Genomic DNA, 27462 nt, shown 5'->3' with positions numbered 1-27462 from the left:
CATGGCGAGGGGCTGTAGAGACCGTACCAGGAGTGTGGCATGCTGCATGCGTCCCGGGGCCATGTGTTGCCCACCCCTGTCCTAAATTGTTAACTCATTGGCCAATGTACCTACTACCTCAAATACCACAAATACAGTAAATATTGAGAAGAAAGCATGTTCTTTCAGATGTCATGGGATATGTGACATTACCTTTCTCTTAGAGATGAGCGATTTAACACAGGAGTTGAAGAATACTTCTGCAATGATGGGGGTGCTGAATGCATTAACAGACGAGTTGAATGAAACTGCCTACCAGCTATACTTGAGATCAAGTGCTCATCACAGCTGTCAGAAAAACCATCAAAGTCTTTCTCATGAGGCGACCCAATAATCTGTCAGAAACACAAAAATGGTAGCATGACCTTTAAGAAAGATATATAGCACGTTTAATGACTTAGCTATACCTGAGTTTTAACTTCAGTGCAATGAAAATAAACATCCTTCATTTTTGTGTATTAGCAATACTGCAGCAGCAGAAATGACAAAACTGGTAAAACATAGGCGGCTACAATCCTTTCCATTTGTAATGCCATTTCTTACGTCATCCACTTATTTGAAATTTCCACTTCAGATCTGAAATTTCTGGTGTCTACCTGGATATATTTAACTCCTTCAAGGCTAAGAAAAAAGCTCTAACCACATCTAAGAAAAATGTACAGGAAATAAGATATTAACAACAAATGACTACATGTGATGAAAGTGAAATGGAACTGCCTGATTTCAAGTTAAACAACTTTTTGAGATTTAAGTAGTGGATAATATGAGTGATAAGTTCAACATGGGCTGTTTATGTATATTTTAAAAATTTATATCTTTCCTATACCCAAGATGGCTAACTTCAACTAACATTAAAGTAATCAATGTGATGAGGTACACAGAAGTCATAAGTGAGTGACAGTGTAGACCTCAAAAGGAAATTTTTTACAAAGGGTTCTATCCACAATGGATACAATACTTTCAACTATGAAATTATACTGAAAGGAAAAAATAAAAAGAGAAAAGTATCTTTAGCACTAGCTTGTTTTCATAAAAAATAAAACAATGCAAAGAGTATTCTGAGTTAGATTTGCTACTGCTGAATTTAAGCATGCAAAGAAATAATAGGTTAAAATTCAGATGCAATAGACAGTGGGGTGGTTTGCCTGACACGCTGGCCATGCAGGGTGCGAACAACCCACCCTGGGTGCATAGCACACCACCAGATGATTGGTCAACCAACCCCTTGGGGTGGGTTGCCCCCTCACCCCCTCTCCCATCCCCTCCATCCCGTTTAATCCGCAGACCCGTTTTTTATTTCCCCAGGGCCCCAAGGATTGTGGGGGCATTGTAGTCTGGGGAGGGGGGGCTTGGATTTTGCCCCTCTACCCCGATTTTCTGCACAAGACACATTTAAATCCCCATGCAAGGCAATGGAGGTGATCTCCTTTGGCTTGCATGGGGATTTAAAGCATCCCGTGCTCAAAAGACAAACCTTTTTTATTGCAAGGAGGCAGGTGGTGGGTGAGAGTGTGTGGGCTAACTGGGGGACCCCTCAAGGCCCCCCCTGCACAAATGGGAAACTTGCAGGGAAGTGGGTTATTTTAAAGGGGGGAGGCATTACAGTTGCCCTCACAGCCCTTGGAGGAGGCTTGGATCCCCCCCCCCAGATTTTCAGCTTTTAAAAGATTTCTGCAGCCCCATTTTGCACAAAATGGGGCCAGGAAAATCAAAACAATAGTGAGAGTCCCCCAAAATTGGAGGGGGGATATGGAGAAAGTTGCCCCAAGGACCCATGGTGGTAGGGCATTCCCCCTCATCAGATTTTTGGGAGAAGCACTTTGAAAATCCAATAGAAGCCTATATGGGCAACTATCCCATAGGCTCCCATTGGATTACCAAAGTGCCCCTCCCAAAAATCCAGTGTGTGTGTGGGGGGAATCCAAGCTGCTCTCCAAGGACTTTGGGGGCAACAGTCCTTGAGGGTGCTTGGATTTGCCTCCCCAGCCCCATTTTTGGCTTTTTAAAATTTTCTCGGCCCCCTTTTCTGCCAAAGGGAGCTGGAAAATTTTTTTAAAGGGCTCTGACCACGATGGAGATTGCTATCAGAGCCAGGAAAGCGGGATCAACGGGGGCAAAGGGGTGCCTGTGACAGCCCCTCCATGGTGCCTCTGGGACTCCCCAGATGGCCACACCCCCTTCTTCTGGTCTCACTGCCTTCCCCCACAAGCATTTGGCTGTTTCCTGGCTTTTGTGCAGTTTTTCTCCTTTCTTAAAGGTTGAAATGCCTCTCCTAAAACTTAGTTACTGCCAATAAAGCTTTTAAGCTGAAAGAGGTTCAGCATCCCTGGTATAAACTGTTGTATCAATGATACATGACCCCTTTTTGGTTCAGTAAAACCTACAGAGTGATAGGTGCTGGAGAGGTGGCTCTCAAAAAGCCAGTTTTAGGCATAATTGGTGGGATTACACAATAATAAATTAATTTTGGAGCAAAGTAACCCATACAACATCTCCAATGATATATCACACTGTACCTTTAGAGCAAGAATGGGAAACCTTTGGCCCACTAAGACTCTCCATCTAGCCTGCATAAGGCCTCCTGCAAGGCCCCTCCTGGCTCACTGGAGATGCTTGAAGATGCTGCTTGAAAATGCTGGGAACGCCCTGAAGCAGTATTTCCCTGTAGCTTCACTCACCCCTTGACTTTCCCAATAGGAATGTTTAGAGCCTCACAATTTTGCTTAGACACTTGAATGCTCAAATTAGTTACTTGGTGAGGAGCTTATTAATAGCAGCAAAATTTGATTGCTCAGAAATGGAGAAGTGTTGCCTCATGTTTGCTTAGAATGGTTGGAGTTTTGGAAAATAGCAAAATTGACTAGATTCACTGAATCTGTATGACAGAGATGGTAGACAAAGGACAGAAAATTTCAAAAACAATTGCCTTCCATTTATTGTTTTTTATGACAGCTAGATACAATTCAGATATTGATAAATATAGGACTGTCTTTTAATATGACTTGTTTTTATGTATTTATGAATACATTCATTTATATCAATATTCAGTGATGTATTTATTCATGAAACATATATTGTTATCTAATATCTGTAATCACAATATATATCATATAGCGTACTTATAAAAATGTAATTGTAGAGATTAATGTTATGTATAGAAAATAGTACAGACCATATTTGATTGTATTTTAATTATTTTTTTAAATCATATTACTGAAATAGTTTTTTAAAAACACACTAAGAGAAGCAGCAGATAAAATTAACTATCATGAAAAGAGCAAGGAAGATGAAAGCAGAAACTGGTCAGGACACAGCCTAATTATAATAGAAAAGGTTTCAGCTGGCATCCAAACACCATCAGGAAAGGAGCCATATGGATCTTAGGGAGTCCACAGCCTGGGAGCTGCGGAGAGAAGGTCTTTTCCTGTGTTGCCGCCAACTAGACCTTGGATAATGGTGGGACACAAAGAATAGCCTCTTCCTCTGTCCTAAATGAAAGGGCAGAAACATTTGGAAAAAGACAGTCCCTTAATTATTCTGGTCCCAAACTGCTTGGGGCTTTAAAGGTAATCTCACTGTATATGACACTCATCATATGAGAGTCTCCTCAGAGGAAGGCTTGGAATATGGCAACAAAGGAAAGGGCATTCTCAATGGTGGGGCCCCAACTGTGGAATGCTCTCTTCACTTTGGTCCTCCTAGCACCAACATTGTCATCTTTTCTGTACCAGGTTCAGGCTGTCCTCAACTTCCAGGCATTTGATGGCATATGATAGGCTTTTAATGTCAGTTGTTTTATCAAATCCTGGTATCTTATTGTAACTGTTTTTAGCTGATAAAATTTGTTTTTACTTTATGTATATTAAAGTTTTTATATTATGCTTTCGTTATGTTATATTTTTGAGTTGGAATTAATGTGAACCACCCAGACAGCTTTGGCTATTGGGTGGTATAGAAATGAAATAAATGAAATGCAAATCTCCAATGCTTTGAACTGAGTCCACATATACACCAACACCCAACCAAGTTAATGTTTAGGCAGATGCTCATGAACTTTCACCCAACCAAACTGAAGAATTCCCCATCAGCCCTACCAAATTCCTCCAACTTCATAATGTCATCACAAGAAATGAGGTGTGTGGCTTTCAGAATAATGCCTTCACATACTGCAGGAGATGATGGTGGGGAAAGCACGCTTCCCTAGAGTCAAACCAGCAGCAATAACTGTAGAAGTCCTCCTATAGGCCATTAAGCAGGTTTGGTAGATTCTGCATGTCCAGTAGATTATTTAGTTGCTAATCATCACCACAGCTGATCATTTACAAAGAGATCACCAGTTTATATCTGGCATATAAGTCTCTGCCCAACATAAATGTATGTAACAACATTTTTTATGGGTATACTTGGGAAAGACCTTTGCCTGAAGCCTTGAAAAGTTGAAGTAGATTGTCCCTGACAGATGAAGTACTTGGTTAGATGGACTAATGGCCTGAAGGGTTTGGTAGCTTCCTTCTAACTTACATATCTTAACACTGCAAAATATAAAAGAATTGACGGTATGGTAATGAAAATTTATAGGATGAGGCCACACATCCAAGATAGTTTTACTCACCTTCACCTACGTAATCATGCACTTCAGTACTTACTTTAGTATTCTTTGGTCTGTAACTGCCAAGAAGAGTGGGATCTTAAAAAAAAATGATTAAAAAAACATTTTATTTCCAAGTATCAAACATCAATCTTATAATGCTCACTTATAAAGCCACATTTCAAATAATCCCCAAAGAAGTTCACCAAAAGAATACCATAATTACTACTCCATTGCCTTCAACTGCAATCACTGAGACCAGTGACTTGTTCGACTGCCACACAGTGTTAATGGTATAAGAGCACATAAACTGATATTTAGATAGTGAGATAATTTACAGTTTATGACATAATGATTCAGACTAAAGCAGCAGTCTCTGGATAAGTGAATGCTTCTATTATCCAAAATAGTTTTGGGATAAAATAGGATTTTTCCATTGAAATATTTCTGCTTAAGTTAAATACCTCTGCTTTTCCAAATATTTTCTATTTTCAGCTTATCAAATGGTCTCCTGGCAACATAACATCATTTGGGGAAGAGGACTCAGTATTCTTTTATGTTCTGCCCCCTTCCCCTGCCTCCATCTAGTGCTCTCAGATGATGCCATTTCTGGGCACCAGTAGCCATAGCTTGGCCACCCAATCAGATCTTTGGCACATGAGGGAGACCGCGGCAGGGTGAGTGGGTGGGTGGGGGGAACAGCACCCTCAAGACATCACTGTCAAATTACTAGATTCTGAATGGAAGTAACCCAAAGCCAATTCTCACCATCACAAATAGCTTTATTTATTAACTTGTATTATTATTAGCATTATTATTAGCATTTATTTGTATTTCTATCCCAGTTTCAGACCAAAATCCTGCCTCCCTAGAAGCAGCTTAAAGGCATCAAACTACATATACAAAAACATAAAAACAATTTTTGTTTTGTTTTTAAATGAATTTGTAATTATCACTTAACACTGCATGGAGAAAAAGAAATACATTCACAAACAGTCACTGCTTTACAAAGTAAGGCAAAGTCCAGATGATCAGGTCTCTACTATAACATGTATGAACAAGGACCAGAGTATTAGGGTGCAATCTTATGCATGTTTAGACAGAAAAGAACCCTACAACACCCAGCAACCCCTGGCCAGCCATGCATAGGATTGCACCCTTAAAGATTGTAACTGGGAGCTCTTTTTCACATTACTGTTAATGGCATGGGGGCCATTGCAGCATGGTTCCTTCCTGTCCCACTAGGTAACACTGAAAGCCTGTGGTCATTTGTAAAGCATCCATGTCTTGGCTCCTTCCTATACTGGTGTGCCCTGATGCAATCCTGACATGGAAAGGAGCTGTAGCATAGAACCTCCTGCATGACTGCAAGCTTGTGACATAAGAAGCTATATTGAGCAGTTTCCATGCCACTATTTTTTTTTTTTTTAAGGATTCTGTGATGCTTTGAGAATGAAAATGAGTATGATTTGGAATATACCAGAGTTCAAGGCAGTCTGAAAACATGGGTATGGATAATGTTCTCTTATATGGAAAGATGCTTCTTTCAAGCAGAACAGCTCACTGAGCGAAATTACGTTTCACCCCAGGATCTACAAAGAAAAGTGTCCTCTCATCTAATGCTCTACCCTGGTACTATTGAAGTTTTTAACAATAACTGAGACCTTGTTCTTGACTGATCCCTAGAGCCCATGATGAAAAAACTCACATTAAATTATACACAAATGCCAAAGACTTAAAAAAATGTTTCTAAGTATTATAGCGCCTTAATTACAAATGAATGAGACAGGAGTTATACACTGCTATACACTGCTAGAGAACACTATGTAGAAGTAGAACTGCTTTCAACACAGCTTTCCTCTAACAGGTTCTAACTCTAATCCATGGATTACTGGAAGCAACAGAGCAGATAATCCAAGGGGTGTAAATGGGAAATAAGAGATCATAAGCTCAGTGAGACTTCCTGAAAGCACAGCCAGCAGCGCACGCTGATTTTATAGGAAAATGGGGTTGTATTTTTTATATCAAGTGAGAGAAAAAAGGCACAGAATTTCTAGATTGTAAGAAACAGGACAAAAGGACTTTTGAAATCCCCACCCAAAAAGATGGCACTAGTCAACAAAGAATACACAAACAGCTATTTGTTCCTGTAAAGCATTAAATACACTTAAGAATTATCCAGGCAATTGCAATATTTATAGAAGTGATATAGATTGCTAAGAATATAAGAAACCAGGTACTGTGCTTTTTAATCAGAAATGTGAACAAACAAGATGAAGCGGAGACACAGTTCAGGCTGTTATAGTAGTCACACACTGTAATACATATTCAAGTTTATACCTAAAAATGCACACATTTTGTATACTAAGAGAATACTTGCCATAGATGGTTCCATCTTTCATATTCTCCCGAGGGCGACACCAAGTATGAACATCAGGTGAGGGAGGCATCTGTTCAGGCTGGGAATTAGATATTAGTGTTTTATGTATAGTAACCCGGTTTGGATGTAACAATAAGTAATAGTTTACTGCAGCCTTCCTTAATGTGGTTTTCTCCAAATGTTTTGGATGACAACCTCCATCAGTCCTTACCCATGCTAGCTGGTGCTGATGGGAGTTGTGGTGTCATCTAGATATTTTCAACTACATTGAGGAAGCCTGGGTTACTGTCACATGCACAAACCTTGGGTTCACACACAACCCTCCCCTCTCCTCCTCCAGAATGGCCACGAGGAGAGCTGAAGCTTGCTCTTTAACTTTCAATTACCCAGTTTAGCTTTATGTCTAAACCTCAAACTGTGGTTAATTCAAATTATGGTTGATGGAAACAAGTCAGCCTCCTGAACAATGGTTTGAAGTTGACTTGTTTCTGTAAACCTGAGGTCAGCACTGTGGTGTCCATGGACACCACAGCACCCCTGGACTTCCCCCTTGGCACTCATGAAGGCCCTGCCCCTCCCAATAACTTTTAAATTTAATGTTTTAATTGGTTTTTACCTTGAATCACCAGAAAGCAGCAGAGCTCTGGCTTCCAGCTGCCCCACCATCCTCCACTGTCCGTAATGCCTCTGGGCCCAGAAAATTCTTCATAGGAAAGGAAGTGGGTGGGGCAGCTGGAAGGTAAAGCACTGCTGCTTCCCAGCCAGCCAGCCCAAACTGAAATGAAAGGGGGGCAAAATGCTGCTGCTGGGAAGCTTGAGGGATGCGAGATGACAAGGGAGAAACTAGGGGCTGGGAGGAGAGAGTGACATAGGCGGTGGGGGAGAGAGGAAGAACCTTAGGAAGTTAGGAAAGGCAGCAAGGTGATGGGGACAGGGCAGCGAGGTACACAGGAGGAAGGCAGCGAGAGGGTTAAGAAAGTCAGTGGGAAGCAACCATAGGGGTGGCATGTGGAGGGAAGGATGTGATGGTTGAATGAGGTGTGGGGTTGTGCCCACAACAATTTCTAAAAAATCCAAATGTGTTCATGGGCACAAAAAGGTTGGAGACCCCTGCTGTAAATCATAGTTAAGACTAACCATAGTTTGTTTGAGATCAGACATGATGCTTAACTGTAGTTAGTTAGAAATGGAAGCAAAAGCTTCACCTAGGTTCATTCTTGTAATGATGAGCAATGGTTTACCATTATATTCCAGTGAGGCCACTTCAAAGTGTATGTTTGTTGAAAAAATCAACAGCATTACAATGTATACATTACATAGACTTCAGTAAACAGTTGGAAGCTCACTGGATACACTTTCAAACCCTGGGTACACTTTCAAATATATGCCCTCTGTCTGTGTTCCTGGTGATTCATACCACAACTACTTGTAACCAAAGTTGTTCCATTAGACATTTCCCTAGGAAATATTATTTATTTTAGAGTCTCACCTTGATTTACAACAGTATTCTAATTCCTCATAAAGCTGAATTCTGTTTAAATCCTATTAAATCTTGTACTAATATTCAATTACTATAAAGTAGCATTTATATAACCACTGAGCTATCAGTGGGGAAAATAGACATACAAAGAATTTAAACATGGCATTCAAGAATTAACTGGTTCTTTGTAAATTGCCAGCATCAACAAAAGAACATGAATTCCACTTAATTTTTAATTTAGATCAAGTGTTTGGGATAGAACAAAGAAATAGTCACAAAGAAGAAGAGTTGAATGAAAGGCTTCTTAGACTAACTGTGGAAAAGCAAGACTTGACCCAAGCTTAAATTGGAATTGCTGTACAGCATACATACACGTCGAATTACAAATGGAGGCCTATCTGTTTCTTTTCTGAAATCAAAAGGCCCTAAGTCTAAATGGGCCAGGCGTTGTCTAACTTGCAGGAGCTGGCACATTCGCCTTTTGGTGTAAGGAGATGGAGATCGAGAGAGAGAGGCTATTGTGGGCTGCTCATAGCTCTTTGTTGCTAAGCAGTGCCTGTTTCTTTCAAGTGAAGAAGTGTTCCTTCTTGGAGACCTTGTCTGTGGCGTTCTATCTGTAGATGAATGACGCAGCCAATCAAAACTATCCTGAATTGAAGAGAGAAAATTATAAAGATTGAAGGACTTCAGAGTATATATACTCTCACTATTGACAATACAGCATTCCGCAATTATCCTACTTTTAACATGGTTAAGGTCTCCATAACAGAATCTAAAACTTTGAGATCACACACTCTTCCACTCTCATAGTTTATGCATTCTTCCTAGTCTATGCTTCTCTTCTACCCAGACTTTTTGTTTAGCTGCTCTGTAGGAACACTGAACCCTAGGTTGCCAAGTACATCTTCCACTGCTTGCTCCTCTAACCTAAGTAGCTGAATAATTAATACCACAGAGCCAGAGGCATTTCTTCCATCAGTACTACTAATGGATGGGACCCAGAACTGCAAAAGTGAGTGGGAATATGATCCAAGTTGTAATATTTGGCTTTGTTTACATCATTATACTTTTATAAAAGTATTTACATACATAGTACACTGTGTAATATCTTATTATTATTATTCCTGTAAAATATTACTCGACAATTGTTCACTTCCAAACATTAAATTCTAAGATGATCACAGGATCATGTAGCTGCCAATTATTTTATATTTGTTTTCAGACTGCTTTTTTTGTGCTAACCTGACTAAAAATGTAGATCAAGTTTCCAAGTAACTTTCATAAGAGGAGTTTCACCAAAAGAAGCAATTTAAGACAGGTATAAATCTATCATTATTCAATCTAGAAATTAAATTGCTAACAATTAAGTTATGCTAACCTGCTTTTGAGCTTTTTCTGAACTTAACAGGCTTTCAGAAATAAGACAAGTTGTGTAAAACTTCAATTTTGGAGCAATTCCCTGGAACAGAGACAATAATTGAACATCAAGCTCAAACTGGAGAGATAAAGGGTATCAAAGAAGTAAATGTCACCTACTGCAACAAACCATTCCTAATTTTAACACTTTCCTTTGTTAATTTCAGCCTTTAATAAAGATAATTAGAAAAGACAGAACAGCAATGGTAAATGTCAAGAAGATAACATTTGCATTTCTGACAATTCAATTACTGATGATTATATTGCTTTCGTACAACAATTAAAGTCTGGCGTTTATTTCAACACATTGCTTTGTCAAAAGCATTTTAAAGATTTTTCATGGCACGTTACATACCATTAATTAAAAGTCAAGTCATGCCGTTCAACCTTCACTCACATCACTTTCAAATTTCTTGATATGTACACTGGAGACATTATGGTATCCTTTGTTTACGAAGAGTCTACATTTTTCTATATTTGTATGCCACATGTTGGTGCCGGACAAAAGAAGATGTTTAGAACACACTCTTTGCACCCCTCTAAAGCAAACAAAAAACTCCACCCCACCAGCAGTGAGGGTCACATCAGGTAGCTCCCCCCACTGGATGTCAAGCAACCACAGATTTTGCATTTTCCTCTCTGTGTTTTTTTTTGGGGGGGGGGGAATGAACCCTCGGTGGAAGAAATATCTGGAATGAGGGATATAGGGAAAGGAGCATCGGTTTGTCATTTGTGGGGGATATTCTCCCCATTCCATGTCTGTTTTGGAAAGGTAAGTTACTTATGTCTGATCTTTCCTCATCTCTACTCTCAATAGATTGATGGCTGACAACCCACATTGACACTATGAACTGGTTCACACGTATGACAGCCCATCAGTTTAAAACCCAATGCGATGTCATGAATGAGTGGGGACAATCCAGCACACTGCCTTCAGCACATCCTCCTCTTCTGCTTTTACTGCACAACCCACAATCAACTCCTTTGTCAGTTGTGGAGCATAACGTACAGACCTGGACCAGTGGGTTAAGGGGCTAAACAACTCAGCAGTTAACCCATGGTTTGTTATTGGTTACAAAGGAACCAATCATGGGTTGTAGGGCAGAACAGGAAGAGGCAGGCACATCTGCTCGTGTACAACAACCCATCAGTTTTTAAACCTATGAGTTGTTGGTATGTGCAAACAGGTATTATGTAAAACAAATTGTAGCCCATGATGTATTAACAGAAGAAATGGGTGTTACATAACCACACTCACTGATCATTCACCGGAGAGTTCACAACTCAAATGAGAAGTTACTGAAATATTAAACAAAGCTGTTTGCTTATTAAAATCAGCCTATTTACCAAAAGATTGGTCAGCAGACAATGAAATCAGTGTTTTCTTTTTTAAAAGATACCTTAAAGTGAAATCCATGTAACTAGAGATACATATTTCCGTTCCAGGTACACTGGTGGAAAGTACTGCTAAGATTAGAATGGTTAAATACACAGAAAAACAGGTCTTGCTAATAAAAATCAGCTTGTCTTCTAACAGGGATATCTCCCCTCACTAAGATGCCTTATACCAGGACAAACTATTTATTCATCTAGCCCATTATTGTCTACTCTGACTGGCAGCAGTATTCCAGGGTCTTAGGGTAGAGGTATTTCTATCACCACTATCTGATTCTTTTAACTAGAGATACCAGGGATTGAATCTAGGGCCTTCCACATGCAAAACACATGCTTTACCACTAAGCTATGGTTCCTCTGCTTGCTGTTTATAATATGTGATGGTAAAAGTCAAAGCAAAAGTAAGGATTCCAAAAGCATCTCCCCCAACTAGGGAGCTTAGCAACAAAATATCAGATGAAGTCAATTTAAATAAGCAAGAGAAAACTTATGACCAGTGAAACAAAATATCGACACAGAACCGCATTCGCGGATCACACCTTCACTCATTTCTTAGCACATCTCTTAACATAAAGACCTCAAGAGGCTGGGCACATAATTATATATTATGAGAATGTGGACACTAAATAATCCACATTCTACATAGTGTGTATCACAGCAATGAGCAATATTTCAGAACAATAATTTGATGTTTATAAAGTTCAACCTTGGATAATTATTTGCAAGTTTATATACTGAGTCATCTGTCAAAAACAACAACTTTGAACACAACAGCTGTTCTTAGGATACACATGTTCACAAAAGTATACTACACCAACGTACACTTACTGCAAAACCATAGGTCTTCTGCATTAAAACCTCACGAACTGACCCTCCATGTCCATGGGTAAACTTAGGAGCCGGAAAAAGGAAATCTCTTGTATTTTCTTCATATGCGGCTAGAATTTCTCCCACTGAAAGTAACAGTTACACATGTTTTAAACAAAAAAAAAATCCACTTATAAAACAAAAACAAATATAGGCAAGCAAGACTACACACATAGGGCACAATCCAGCCAAGTTAAGCATTTCTAAATCCCACTGATATCAGTGGAAGAATTAAATAAAGAATCTTTATCACTGAAATCCATATGACTACTTAAGCAATTCTATTGGTGGTCCTTGCCTACTGAGCCCATACAGCAACATTGTACATGACTCGAAAAGCCTGCTGTGGCACCAATCCAATATGAGGGGTAGAAATAATATCTTGAGAACTTTGTTCTCTAGGAATCTGAGCCTAATAGTAACTGCCATCTTGAAGGGTGAGGTGGGCGTATTAGTCAGAAGTTTAATTTTTGTTTTTGAGTTTACATAACCCAAGAGTTCAGAACCTATTATTATTATTATTATTAAATTTATTAATGGCCAATCTGGCTGGTCACCCAGCCACTCTGGGAGACGTACAGCATATAATAAAACAATTTAAAACAATAAAATTCTACAATAAAAACATTTTCTAAAATACCCTAACCCACCCCAAATGCCTGCCTGAACAACCACGTTTTTAATGCACGACGGAAGCTCATTAAAGAGGTGGCATGGCAGAGTTCCCTAGGGAGGGAGTTCCACAGAGTGGGGGCCACCACAGAAAAGGCCCTCTCCCTCGTCCTCACCAGTCTAGCTGTCCTGGCTGATGGGACAGAGAGAAGGCCATCCGAGGCTGATCTTGTTAAGCAGCCTGTCTGGTGTTGCTGGAGGCGCTCCTTAAGATAGGCTGGGCTGGAACCATATAGGGTTTTAAATGTGAAAACCAACACTTTGAATTTGGCCCGGAAAACAACTGGTAACCAGTGCAACTCCTTCAGCACTGGAGTGATGTGATCTCACTGGCAGCTGCCTTTAATCAGGCGAGCCGCCGCGTTCTGTACCAGCTGCAGCTTTCGAACTCTCTTCAAGGGTAACCCCACTTAGAGCACATTACAGTAGTCTAAACGAGAGGACACCAGGGCATGTACTACCGATGGGAGAAGATGGTCGGGAAGGAAGGGGCGCAGCCACCGTATCAGATGGAGTTGATACAGCACTGTCCGGCTCACAGCTGACACCTGAGCCTCCATGGACAGCTGGGAGTCCAAAATGACCCCCAGGCCACAGACCTGGTCTTTCAAGGGTAGCCGTACCCCATTCAACACCAGGTCAACATCCCCCAGCCTCCTCTTGTCTCCCCCCAAAAGTACCTCGGTCTTCTCAGGGTTCAGCTTCAGCTTATTCCTCCCCATCCAGCCACTCACCGTCTCCAGACATTTGGACAGGGATTCTACGGCCAACCTTGGTGAAGATTTGAACGAGAGGTAGAGCTGCGTGTCATCCGCATATTGATGATACGCACCCCAAACCTCCTGATGATAGCCCCCAGCGGCTTCACATAGATGTTAAATAGCATCGGGGAGAGGATGGAACCCTGTGGCACCCCACAAATGAGTGGCCACGGGTCCGAAACCTCCTCTCCCAGTGCTACCCTCTGGTACCTGCCGGAGAGGAAGGACCGGAACCACCGCAATGCGGTGTCTCCAATGCCCAACCCCTCCAGGCGGTCCAGGAGGATACCGTGGTCAACGGTATCAAAAGCCACTGAGAGGTCGAGGAGAACAAGGAAGGAGCATTCACCCCTATCCAGAGCCCTCCTCATATCATCCACCAAGGCGACCAAGGCCGTTTCTGTCTCATGCCCATGCCTGAAGCCCGACTGAAATGGGTCTAGATAATCAGTTTCTTCCAAGTGTGCCTTCAACTGCATCGCCACCACCCGCTCAATCACCTTGCCCCAAAATGGCAGATTTGAGACTGGGCGAAAGTTGCTCAGAACTTGGGGATCCAAGGAGGGCTTCTTTAAGAGCGGTCTTATCACTGCCTCCTTGAGGGCTGATGGAATCACTCCCTCCTCAAGGGAGGCGTTCACCACCACCCTGATCCCCTCACCCAGTCTCTCTCTGCAGCCCATAATGAGCCAAGATGGGCAAGGATCAAGTAAGCAGGTGGTCGGCCTTACAGATGAAAGCACCTTGTCCACTTCAACAGAAGGAAGAAGCTGGAACCGATCCCACAAAACCGGTTTGCCACAGGCCGCCTCTTGCTCACTAACCTACAAACTAACAGTGTGAGTCATCAAACCAGAAAACAAGGACTGAGCTGGAAAAATCATGGATGTTTTGACAAAGTTATATACCTTCAAAATATACTATACATATAAATACAGAGATTTCTGTAGGCCTACATATGTTCTAATTGTGATGCTGTTTTAAAGGCAGAGCAAATCTATCTAGAAAGAACAAAAACTATAGAACGATCTTGTAAATCTTTATAGAACTTTGTATAAAACAGAGCCAGCAAATGTGATTATTTTTAATCATATATTATCTGTATCTTTGGGAGTAAAGAGAAGTAGGAGCAAAAGGGCAGAAGGTTATGGTGTGAATCGAACATAACTGGTTATTAACAAAGTCTGTGCCTGAGAAATAATATTTCTTGTAAGTAGATAACTGAGTAATGAGATTAATTCCCAGTTCATAAGCACTATCCAACACTGCCGCTGCACTCCTGCTCAATCTGCCACACAAGCAACAGAAAGCTAACAGTTCTAAAACCAACCCCGGAAACAGGCAGAATTGCTTGTTTCCAGATCAGGACAGATCACTGCAGCTTCCTTCTGCAAGCTCTGTGCTGCAGAAGGAACCCAGGTTGCTTGGGTTGCTTTTAGAACTGCTAGCTCCCCATTGTGCTAACAGTGGTTCCTACAGGCATTGGGCAGGCTTGGATACTGCCCCATGATTACATAATTACAAAAACAGACAACAGCTACATGATAGGCAGTTCAGTTATCTATGCAAAATGTATTCGTATTTTTATCTGTTTAGCCCCCTTTCAGCTACAAAATAGGCTTCTAAGAATTTAAAATACAACTCAAAATCCTACAATGTATCTTTAAAAATATCATTCAGTACAACAGCCCAATAAAAACAACCAATAAAGCCCAACCAACAACCAATCCACAATGGGTTGGATCTGCAGGGGTGGACAACTCCCATCAGCCCAACCAGCATAGCAAATGATGATGGCAATTGTATGCCAAAACATCTGGAGGACCATAAATTGCTCATCCCCTATCTAGAGTTTTGCAGAGTAGAACTCTCTTAACTGAATGCTCTTCTGGACAGAAAGGGGGGAAACAATCTTTGCCAATTTGCCCTTCCCCTAGCAGCCTCCTATGCCCCCAGAAAATATGCTCCTGGGATTGACCCTCCAGAAAAACATGGTAAGTGCTGGGGGCTGCAGGGAAGAGAGGGGAAATTAACAAAGACTGCTTCCTCCCCACCCACCCTCCACCCCAATTCCTGCAGCAGGAGCCTCTGCTGGAACGGAGGGAGCAATCCTATGGCCTCTAGACAGTGGCTAGACAGCCATAGGATATGCTGTTTTCCAGGAACTGACCGCAGAACAGCCCCGTCCTCCGTGCTCACAAGAGGAGTGCGGAGCAGCCGGAAAGGGGCGTGGCTGGGGGCATTCTGGGGCAGGGACAGCGTAGCTGCCTGCACGACACATCTTATGTGTCATACAGCAGCCTCCCTCCCCACTCCCACGGCTAGACAGCCACAATCGGCTGTCTAGCTGAAAAAGCAGGGTAGGAGAAACTCGGAGGGAACAATCCCCTCTGTGCTTCTCCTGCCCTGCTTTGGATAGGCAGTCGCCTCCGAGTTCGGAAGCGGCCGCCTATCTAGATGGGATTGCGCCCTAAATCACTTTCATTAGTGAAAAGAACAGCAGGTCTCAATCCAATCCAGTGTGAACAAGTTATCATCCTAAAAAACGCATTCTTCCAAACAAGAGACTTTCTTAAAGCTTTTAGAGCATGGGCCATATGAATGAATTCCTAAGGGATGGTGTCACAATGCCCTGCTCCCTGTTGACACTTGCCAAGACTCACATGGTCAAAGCACTTCATCTGATATTCTAAAAATATGGGGAAATTCAAATGATAATCTTTTTGGCACCAGGTTAAGACCTTTCTCCTCTCTCTGTTGTTTGGTGGCATATGATGAGTTTTTAACCAGGTCCTGGATTCGTCTTATGGTAGGTTGTTTAAAATTGTTTTTAGACATATTTGTCTCTGTGTGTGATGTCTGTTTATATGTTTTTATGGAAATGGTTTTACACTTTCTATAATGTATTTTAATGGTTTTTAATCTTTGTAAACCACCCCGAGGGCTTCAGCTACGGAGCAGTATAACAATGTAATAAAAAACTAAATAATATTCAAACATACCCTGGACCTAGACTGTAAACACTAGACAGTAAAAAGAAATGCTAACGGGCATTGAATTTCAGACCATCTCCATTCTACTTTTCTGTCTGGAAATCAAAACTGGCCTCTTTGTCTTCCTATGTAATAAAGCCGAACCAATTAATTCGTTACAGGAGCCCTGTGGAGACAACAGTTCTGTGTACAATTCTGCCCCCGCCCCCTGCTCAGCATTTCTGCTCAGATTCTATGCACATAGAAGATGTACATGCAATCTGTACCCTGAAAATATTGCAGGGTACACATCACACGGAGAACGCCTATGTGCACAGGCTATGTGCAGAAGAATCAATAAATTCAGGAAGGTCAGAGGGGTGGGGTGAACAGAACGCGTTACTTTTATCTGCATAGGGCTAATGAGTATTGTGACTCTATGCTAAAGGGGAAGACTTACACCTGGGTAAGGTTTAATATACTGATTCTGAGAACTATTTGCTGAAGAACTATGCTGTTTGTAAGTTGAAAAGTAGAGATTCTGCTGTAGTAAGCTAGGTGTTTATGGACATTTACCTTAGAGCTACAAACTTATGAAGATATCAATACAATACCTGGAGGAGCCGTTTGTATTAATTCAAGCACTGCTGTGTCGACTAGAAAAAGGGGGAAACTATAGTCAGAAGTTATTTTGATATGCAAATGAAAATCTTTTCAACAATTTAACTGCCTCTATCCAGAACAGAAACAGTTTGCACAATTCTGATGAGCCAACGATTAGCAGAGACAGATAGATTTTTTTATGTATTGTATTGCTGTTAGCTGCCTTGGGAGGGCTTCTGCCCTGAAAGGTGGCCAAGAAATATTTTAAAAGAAATAAATAAAAATAAATAGTAGACATATGCAGGTGGAAAAAAATGTGAGAATGCTAATTTTTAGTTTGTAACATCCAGGCTTCACAGCAGTCAGATCTACTGCTGACACATATTACACTTCTATAGATCATAAATTAGCCTAGCTTTCACCAACCTGGTGTCCTCCAGATGTGCTGGACTATAACTCTCAACATTCCTGACCACTAGCCATGCTGGCCGGGGCTGATGGGAATTGAAGTCCAAAACACCTGGAGGGCACTAGGTTGGGAAAGGCTGAATTAGACCATTCATAACAGATTGTACTACAGTTGTTTGCTGTTGTTGTTGAATGAAATCTTTGAGTTTTTCCCTGGAGGGCTAACAGGAGGAATGCTCTTTTCTGGTTGTCCTGGTGGCTGCTATCTGTCCTTCCCATTAGGCAGAGCTGAAGAAGACACCAAACATGCACTGTCCAGAAAACTCTAAAAGAACGTCTGGAATGTCAGAATATAAGCTTAGAAGCTGGGAACAGAACCTCATGTTTGATACAATGAGACGAGTGCTTCTGTTACGGCAGAATGGTCTCCGGCCTTCCCAGGACTAAAGTGTGAGATAAATATAACACCCTTGATGTTTGACAGCAGGCTAAACTCTTTCAGAGTTTTGACTGTGATGCATTTTGCTCACTGAGATGCTACAGACATTTCTGGAAATAATAATTTTTCAAAATGTTTTGTCAAAGAGATTTTTCTATTTCTCCTCCCTGATGACTGTTCCATAAGACCATGGTATGTAGCTAATTTCTGTATTTACAGTAGCTGCGTGTAATTCATAAACCTAATAGATGCCAGACTATAGCTGGTGGATACACTGCACTATCTTCCAGATCTTACTTTTAAATTCTTATCTTCTAGTAAAACTTGGCCTAGCCAAATCTTATTTATTCACTTATGCTGCAATCCAATACGTAATTACTTGGAAGTAAGTCCACTGAACTAAGTAAAGCTGCATAGGACTGCATCGTTATTTATTTATTTAGTACATTTATATCCCACCTTTCTTCCACCATTGAACTCAAGGCAGCTTATATGGGGTTCCCAGGCTTCATCAAGGTGGCTGTTTCCTGTGTCTTCAGTTGAAACCAACTTGACAGGAAACACGACAGTTGAAAAACAATGCACTGAGTTTTTGTTAACTTGTCTTCAACCTTTTATCATATTTCCAATCTCCCACTCCCTTGCAACCCACGACGCAAGGGCTAGGAACATTTTGTGTGTGTTTTTTTAAGGAAAAAAATGCTGGATTTATCAGGCTTAAGTCAAATCTCTGTAAATGTGACCACAAGCAAAAGTTCACTGAATTTTAAAATTACCAAAACTTGTTATTTTTAAAACTTTATATACTCCCCATACCAGGGTTAGGAAATCAGGCACCCTCCAGATGTTCTGGACTCCAGCCCCAATCAGTGCCAGCCAGCACAGTCAATGGTGAGGGATTATAGGACATGTAGTCCAAAACATCTGAAGGACACTGGGTTGCCTACCCCTGCAATACGGAATGCATGGTAATCCACAATGAGAGCAATTCTACATGTTTTCATCTAAAACCTTAACAAGATGTTTCAATAAAAACAAACATACACGTAACCTAACATATGTCTAAATCACTTTTTTTTTTTTGAGAGAGAGAGAGAGAGAGTCATAGTGACTTTGTAGCATATTCGGTACTGTTCTTTTATTTTTTAAGAACAAAAAGATGATAGTCATGTTCTATCTTTTTCCCTAATCTCCCATTGTTTTTTCATATTGTACATTTAAAGTAATTTAGTGCAAACAGAATATAATAAAGATAAAAGGGTTTTTTTTAAACCTACGTTCAAAAAGTTCAACAAGGTCTCCTGGGTCAACTACATCAGTATTTACCTAAAATGAAAATATAAGAAAATGAAATGGAACCATTAGGTCAGAACTATGCCAAGGACATAGAAAAACATGACCACTGTAATAACTGGAATAAAGAGAAAACTGCTCTCAGCTCTTTTAAAGAAAAAACAAGGAAACACAGAGATACAATCCTTTCCTCAGAACTAACCAAGCGTCTCCTTTGACTTTTGACCTTTCTCAGTATTATTCTCCCAGCTTAAATTAATAGCAATAATAAATAATAGGCAAAGATGCAAGTATGAAAAAACCCAGTCCTTGTAACAAACTGTTAGCCAGTATTCCTTGTTCAATAAAGCTTATTGGTTTAATTTATTAGTCACTCACCAATGAAAACTAAGGAGACAGCATCAACTCATTTTTAGGGTGTATAAGATACAGCACAATCCTATACATATCTATTCAGAAGTAAGCCCCATTGAATTATATACAACTGCAATCCTATACACACTTATCTGGGAGTAAGTCCCAGGAAACGCAATAGGATTTACTTCTGAGTAGACATGTAAAGGATTGTACTTTTAAGATCTGAACCTATGCTGTGTTATCTCAGGCTGGACAATCCATAAAGACCACTGTGTGGGTGTAATGCCATGAGCTGTGATACTGTGCCTATGCTGAGAGAGAAAAACTGCATAGAAACAGTTACTGTCACTAAACGAAGCAGCGCACTGAAGCAGGGAATAGACTGGGATAGGATAGATCATACAAGACTGGAGAGGACTCACATATGCAGCCTACAATGACCCTTGAACCAACTACTTCACTGTAAAACACAAAAATATCCAATCCAAAGATCAATACGTGCTCAAACTCAAGTGCTGCGTTTCCATGGGGGCATGCTTCCCTGTTGACTTCAATGCGGAAGGCAGTCATGCATGAATAATAGGCATATGCACACAGGAAAGACCACAACATTTAAGTTAACATCGGAGGGAGCAATCCTATGGCCACTAGACAGCGGCTAGACAGCCATAGGATATGCCGTTTTCCAGGAACCAACCTCCCCCCACTTCCACGATGCCTCCAAAGCAGCGCAGAACAGCCCTGTCTGCCGCGCTCACAAGAGGGGTGTGGAGCGGCTGGAAAGAGGCGTGGCTGGGGGCGTTCCAGGGCAGGGACAGCATAGCTGCCTGTACGACACATCCTATGTGTCGTACAGCAGCCTCCTTTCCCGCTCTGTCCTCCCGCAGCTAGATAATCGCAATCGGCTGTCTAGCCGAAAAAGCATGGCAGGGGAAACACGGAGGGAACGATCCCCCCGTGCTTCTCCTACCCTGCTTTGGATAGGCGGTCACGCCCGAGTTCAGAGGCGGCCACCTATCTGAATAGGATTGCGCCCTAAGTTGTTTTCACAGGAGTATGTGCACTGCACTTCCCATCTATGTAAGGATCAGATTGCCAGTAAAGCACTGGATATTATGCGGCAAATGCCAACCATGGCACATAGGACGTCCTAGAGCAATTTCAGTAAAGACATGTGCCCCCACAGTACATTCAGGGGGTGGGGAGTAATTACCATTTCTTTCTATATTCACACAGTATAATTCACCTATGTCTATCATGGACTAAATTGCTCAGTTAACTGTGGGAATGTTGAAGAGGGGTGACATTTCTACATATGTGGACTGTATAATAAGTATCTATATTCTTGAACAATTCCCACAGTTGGCATTTTTACAGTAAACAATACCCTGAGATATTCCCAGGAAAGGAAGTTACTTGAAAACAAAACAATACAGACAAAAACCTAGAATCCTACATAAATATTCTTATATTATAAAGATTAATCCAGAAAAACATTTAAAACTACTGATTAACGATAATATGTTTAAGTCAGCTGATAAGGATACATTGTGGCTATATGGTTGAGTAAGTATTGGTGGATTAATTACACTTCATATTTTTAAAAAGTTACTGATGATATTGTAGGCTTTTACCTTTTCGAATGTTAGTTTCTCGTCAAATATAAGGGGGAATATTGCACGAACACATGAAGTCTTCTTATATTGTCCAAAAATACAGGCACTGATGTAGAGGTCATCTCTGGCTTTCAGTGTAACACCTGGGCATGTTACCTGGAAGATTAATATTCAATTATTTCTCAAAATTAGTATAGCTGTTTGAGCAAGGAACTACATAATGCACCCATTGTGGGGCAGCTACTAAAACCAGCATCCCCATGACGAGTTGTCCCTCCACTACGTCTTTGGCTGCAGCTGGCACAGGCAGAGATGATGTCACAACCCTGGTAAATCTTGTGGCACCTTCGTGCAGGGGTGGGCAACTTCAGGAGGCCATTTTTGCTCCCAAACAACCCCATGGGTGCCAAAAAGAAGGAGGGGAAAATGGCATCCGAGTTGCTATGAAGCACCAAAAGGGTCATAAATAGCTTATGTGCAAGCTAATTCTGACCCTCTGGGCACTCCATAGCAGCTTCAGACACCACTTTGTTTGAAAAATAAGTTTGTTTTACTTTTTTGCCCCACCTCAAATTTCAGGGGATGGCAGGGAGCACACTAGGAGGCTGTGGGGGCTGCATGTTGCCCACCCCTGCCTTAAAGATTAAGACATGTTTTATGGCATAAGTATTCCTGTGCTACTGTCCACTTCATCAGATTCATGAAGTATTATCCTAAGCTGTCAAGTATGTATACAAGGTTGCCGGGGGGGCGGGGGTGGATTGTAAGCAGTAAGGTCAGAGGGAATGCAGGGCAAACAGTACATATTGTGATTATGTTGAAGCTAAAATGTGTGTAAAATAAGCAGAGATCATTCACAAAGCCATGTTGATGATAAAGCATGCATCCTGGCACTGGTAAGCTAATTAACACCTGTAGTGGGATAAAAAAACTCATAATTGCAATTCAGGCCACAGTTGAAAGGTAAGTTGAAAAGATAAGTTGTAATTCAGAAATTTCATGACAGTCTCTCTTTGAGGTTCCTTTGTTCAAGAATGGCTACTTTAAGGTCAACATGGAATGCTGAAATGTTTCAGAACGTTGCCGTTTCTCATGTCAGATTTGTGTCATTATTCTTTTGCTTAGAGACCAGGCAGTTTGTCCAATGTAGAATGCAGAAGGGCACTAATGACAAATGATAGCTTATATCATACTGGAAGATGACAAGTAGGCATACAAACCTTTGATATTGTGGGTGACAATGTTAGGTCCTGTAACAGTATTGCCAGAGTAGATATGGGGGACAGAATTGGTATCTGGGTTTGTTGCAGGGTCTAGTCTTGTGTTTATATCCTTGTTATGTGGCCTGTTCTTGCTAGTGAATAGCTGCTTTAGATTGTCTGTAAGGACTTGCCACCCAAGGCCTGTGAGAGTGAAGTATCATTGTCTGAGAGGGAAGTATCATTGTCTAAGATGATCTGTAGATCATTGATGTCAGTTTGGAGCGATTTTATATGGGAGCTAGGAGCAGCGTCACTTTCTATTTTAGATATATTATTACTGGAACCAGTCTAGATGTGTTGATCTATTTTTCACTTCACTGGGTGGATATTGTTGTCTAAGAAATGCCTGATGTAAATCCCTAAATTGCGATCCTGTCTGATGAGTTAGAACATATGTAGTTGTATCACAGAGCTTGGCTATAGGCCAACCTTTCCTAACCTTGGGTCCCCAACTGATGCTAGACCACAACTCCATGCCTAGTCAGCGTGGCCAAAAATCAGGAATTATGCAAGCTGTAATACACCTGGGGACCGAAGGCTGGGAAAGGCTGCTGTAGAAAATGGAACTTGTGGTGTGTTCTGGGTGAAAGTATGGAGATATGTGTATCAGTAAGTAGATTTCTGATAGGAGGTGGTGCATATCTGTCAATTATGTATTTGCATAATAGTGTCCAGAAAATGAGCCTGCTGCATGGACTGGCCTAGGCTCAGGTTAATGGTGGAGTGAAAACTGTTGGAAGTCCTAGCAAAATTTCTCAAGTGCCTCCTGTGCATGAATCCAGATAATAAAGGTCTCATCAATGTAGTTCAGGTAGAGCCAAGGTTTTGGGGAAAAACTGAGAAAGGGTTGTTTTACATCAGCAATGAACATGTTGGTATAATGTAGAGCCATGTGAGTACCCAGAGTAGTGCCAGTGATATGAAGATACATGTTCTACCACAAAGCTAAGTAACTGTGGATGAGTATAAACTGGCAGAGTTTGGTAGCTAGATGTGCTGTAGCACCATAAGAGATGATATTCCTGATGACTTGCAGTCTATCTTTGTTGGGGATGTTGGTGGAAAGGGCCTTAATACAATTCCTACAGAAACTTCTATGTATGTAATAATCTAATGCTTTTCTGATAATTGTTCTCTACATAATTTTTTAAAAAACAAAGGAAAGAAAAACATATTCCTACATGTTATGGGGGGTGGGAGAGAACGGAACATGGGGATGCCATTTTCAGCAATGGCCCCTGTACCATACAGTGTAGCCTGTGCTGATATTTCAGTTCAAACTGGGAAGAAAATGAAAACTAAAATGAAAATAGCTAATTTATTTTTTGTTTAAGAGATTTCTCCCTTCATGAAGGCCACCCTTCATTGAACTATCATGCCAATATACATCGAAACAACAATACAGAAAACCATAATTAAAATAAAATGCAGAACAAATCATAACAGCAGGGGGGGGAAAAAAACAGTGGAGTAGAAAAAATGTTAAAATCATTTGGAATGGTTTTGTGAGGCACCATTTTATGAGTAAGTTTTACTATGAAACATAAATCTCCATTAATAAGTTATTTTGCAAAATGAAAAACCTCCATATGATCTGAATTGCCACATTATGAGAGAACTCTTGTAATACCTATAGAATTCTAAGGGCAGAATTGTATTGATTGTGCCCTTGATAACCATAAGCCCCCAAACTCGGAGGCTTATGATCTTCCTATGCAGGGCGGGAGGAGTAGCAGAGGCAATCTTTACCTCCCCATCCTCCTGCCCTGTATTTTTTGCTAGACAGGCTTTTTTGCCCATCTCTAGAAGGTGTTTCAGAGAGGAGGGAAGGAGACTGGCAGAGGCCCAGGATAATTCATATCCTGGCCTTTCCAGTCTCTTCCTCTCCCACTGAAACACCCCATTTTCCCCCTCTCCAAGATAGCTCTTTCAACCTCGGAGGGCAGCCGGCACAGTTCTTTCCGCACTGGCTGCAGGGGGTGGGGGGTGTCAGACTTCCGACTGCCCCTTCCAAGGTTGGAGCACTGTCTCCAACCTCAGAGGGGGGATTCCGAACAATCCTATGGCCCCTTAGACACCGGCCCCATAATTTGTACAATCTTATGGCCCCTCTGGCTCTCATTTCTACTCTAACTCAGATCTTATATGCCAGGTTTTTTTATGTAACCTTACCTCTAGCAGACTACATGAAAACATTCACAATATTACGATTAATAATCTTCACAACAGGCCTGGCAAAAGTATAGCATTAATAATTTCTAATGGCCCCAAGACAGACAGCCTTTTACAAAGAATAGAATACAGCTGCTTTGCAACTTGTCCAAAATATTTCAAATTTTGGCATAAAGGCAGACATCATGTTTCGACTAAAAACATGCAGTCTTTTTAGTGTCACTTTAAGTAACAGTGGGAAGATAACATGTCTCATCTTCTATGTTAGTGCATTTAAGAAACAGAAATATGCAGAACATGTTCAACATAACTGTCAGAATCTGATAGGTTCTAGTGATGATTGGGGGGAGGGAGTCACACCACCTGGTGAATTCAGAACTAACCTGCTCCATGTAAATGTTGAAAAATATTTCCAATCCAATTAATTTTTTTAAGTCTTCGGAGCAAGAAAAAATATTTAGTAGTGAAATCATAGTACAGTGTGTATGTAAAGAATGAATCCAACGTGGTTTTAAACGAGTTTTTTAAAAGTTCAACAGAACATAAAGACTCTTCTTCCAAGATAAGGGAATGTTTCATTGTCTTGAAACTTATGAAAAAGAGAAGCAATACAAAATTTTCAAAAACAGGAATGAGGGGGGAAAAAACTCTACTCCACTCTTCGAACAGCTGATATTTGATTCAGCTCTGAATTTGCCCAACCCCATTCCACTTACTGATTGGTTCAGAGTGCACAAGAATGCAAACGTTACTTTGTAATTGGCCAGTATTACAAAGAGAGACAGGAGGGGATTTAATCTAACGGTTACTCGCAGGACGCTGAGGAAGGACAGAAAAGGCAAGCTAAAATTCCCAAAGGCCGTTGAGATCGACATACAGATTATAGACGCGACAGGAACGGAAAACTTGGATTGGGGGAGATTAGACGAGTAAAAAAATCACAGTTTTGACTGAACAGACGTACTTGAAGGAAGCCATCTCAGGCAAGTGGATCACAGAGCAGCAAAAGGAAGAGTTCAGGACAAGTACGAATGCAGCCGTTAGCCTCAGATTTCTGCCTACCCAGATAGTTCCGTGGCGAGGAAAAAATAATTACAACAAAGAAAAGGTCTGTCAGAGTTCAAGGAGCTTGAGGGAAACTGAACGGCCCCCTTTATCACTCCTAGGGTACGCTGGTGGGGCCCAATACCCGTGCCACTCTCGAAATGGGGGCAGGGGGAGGCAAGTCAGAGAAGCCTTTTTCGAAATAAGGGCGAAGCCTTTGGTCAGAAACTGAAGGCAAAGGAGCGGCCCGGTCCCCCTGCCCACTCCAAGCGGGCCTCAAGCCTCCCCCACATCGCGTCCTTCAGGCTCTTCTCCTTGACGCTAGTCTACAGCCAGCTCCCAGGGACGAGACAGCCCATAACTTGGCTCCTCGCCCCCCCCATCTCCGAAAACCCCATTTCCAGTCAGGGTGACATTCCCAAATCCGCCGTATCCCACGCAAACGAGACACCCCCCCCACACACACACTCCACCATTTTGTCCAAGCAGGATCCCCTCTGCCTGCATTAACCCTTTCCCTGCGCCACGGCTCTCCTCACCTCGCGGATGTGCAGCTCCAGAACGCAGACGAACCCCTTGCGCGGCGGCGGCATCGGTGTGCCCCTCTCCGCCCCACCCGCCAGCTGGGGAAACGCAAGCCGGAGAGGGGCCGTTCGGGCCCCTCACAGGTCGCGCCTCGTTGCTAGGCCCCACCCACGCCCGACAGACTCCGTTCCCATAGCGACCGGAACGCTAGCCCCTTCCTGGGGGGGGGACGAAGGGGGCGTGGCTAGCGGAGCCCTCGCTAGTTTGGAGGGCAAAGAGATGCTTTCAATAAAAGTCCGAAGAGCCTCTAATAGCCGTCACTTCCGGTTCCGACAGCTGTGCCGATATCCTCCATGTGCGGGGCAAGGGTGGTGAAAGTAAAAAGAAGAATGGTTAAAAAGAGAGAGGGAAGCCCCAAACAGCAGAAGTGGAAAGAGTAGAGGCGGTGGTTTGTGCAGAAGGATTGTTCAACGTCTGGAATTATTAAAAAATGTGAATCGGATTTTGTCTACACTACAGTTTTTGCAGTCCCACCCTCCCCATATAATGACTGTTTTAAACATGTACTGGTTGATTAATCCTCAGTACTTTAATGTATTGGTTAACAAATCAATTAAATTTAAATACATTCACATATTATCAAACTCCAATATAAGTGCCTTTTTAAGATATTAACAGGGCAATCCTATGCATGCTTACTCAGTAGTGAGCCTCACTGAGTTCAATTGGACTTACACCTAAGCAAGTATATATAAGATTGAAACTTAAAGGAAGGAACCGTAGAATTTGGTAAACACCTTACAACTCATTGTTAGAAAGATAGGCAATCTTTAATACTTTCTTTTTCACTCCCTGTTACAGTAATACAGCAGATACCACATGCCCTCAAAAATAAACAAGTGGGTCCCTAACTTAGTCTGAAGGCATGATCTAGAAGGCAAATGATGGGATAACATAGCTGAACATAACTGATCGGGGTCTGGTCAAAACTAGGATGAGAGTATCTGGGAACCCTATTTGCATTGCCTTGAGTTCAGGCAGGATGTAAATACATACATACATTTCTAACCATCCTGATAAAAATTGGCTCATCTATTAATCTACCAATTAAAGCTTGCAGACAAACAATTGGTGATCTTGCTATGTGACAGATATAAGATGCTGAGGTAGAGC

General features: G+C 41.6%; 1 protein-coding gene across 1 annotated transcript in view; it reads right to left on the bottom strand.

The window, feature by feature from the left end:
• The window catches only part of SPATA6 (spermatogenesis associated 6), a 51931-nt gene extending 25476 nt beyond the window's left edge, over window positions 1–26455 (bottom strand). The window contains exons 1-10 of the mRNA XM_084852554.1: window positions 26304–26455; window positions 21305–21442; window positions 19298–19346; window positions 17185–17226; window positions 12127–12251; window positions 9866–9946; window positions 8860–9135; window positions 7008–7086; window positions 4686–4726; window positions 193–374 (exon numbers count right to left, since the gene is read on the bottom strand). Of these exons, the coding sequence (XP_084708680.1) occupies window positions 193–374; window positions 4686–4726; window positions 7008–7086; window positions 8860–9135; window positions 9866–9946; window positions 12127–12251; window positions 17185–17226; window positions 19298–19346; window positions 21305–21442; window positions 26304–26357 (1067 nt within the window). The 5' untranslated portion in view covers window positions 26358–26455. The remainder of the gene's footprint in view (window positions 1–192; window positions 375–4685; window positions 4727–7007; window positions 7087–8859; window positions 9136–9865; window positions 9947–12126; window positions 12252–17184; window positions 17227–19297; window positions 19347–21304; window positions 21443–26303) is intronic.
• Between the last annotated feature and the right edge of the window lie 1007 nt (window positions 26456–27462).

Source organism: Heloderma suspectum, chromosome 4 (assembly GCF_057233095.1).
Source record: "Heloderma suspectum isolate Gila_16-S chromosome 4, 16-S_ref, whole genome shotgun sequence".
Classification (NCBI taxonomy): domain Eukaryota; kingdom Metazoa; phylum Chordata; class Lepidosauria; order Squamata; family Helodermatidae; genus Heloderma; species Heloderma suspectum.
Note: the sequence above shows the minus strand (reverse complement) of the source record. Positions and strands in the feature narration are given on the sequence as shown.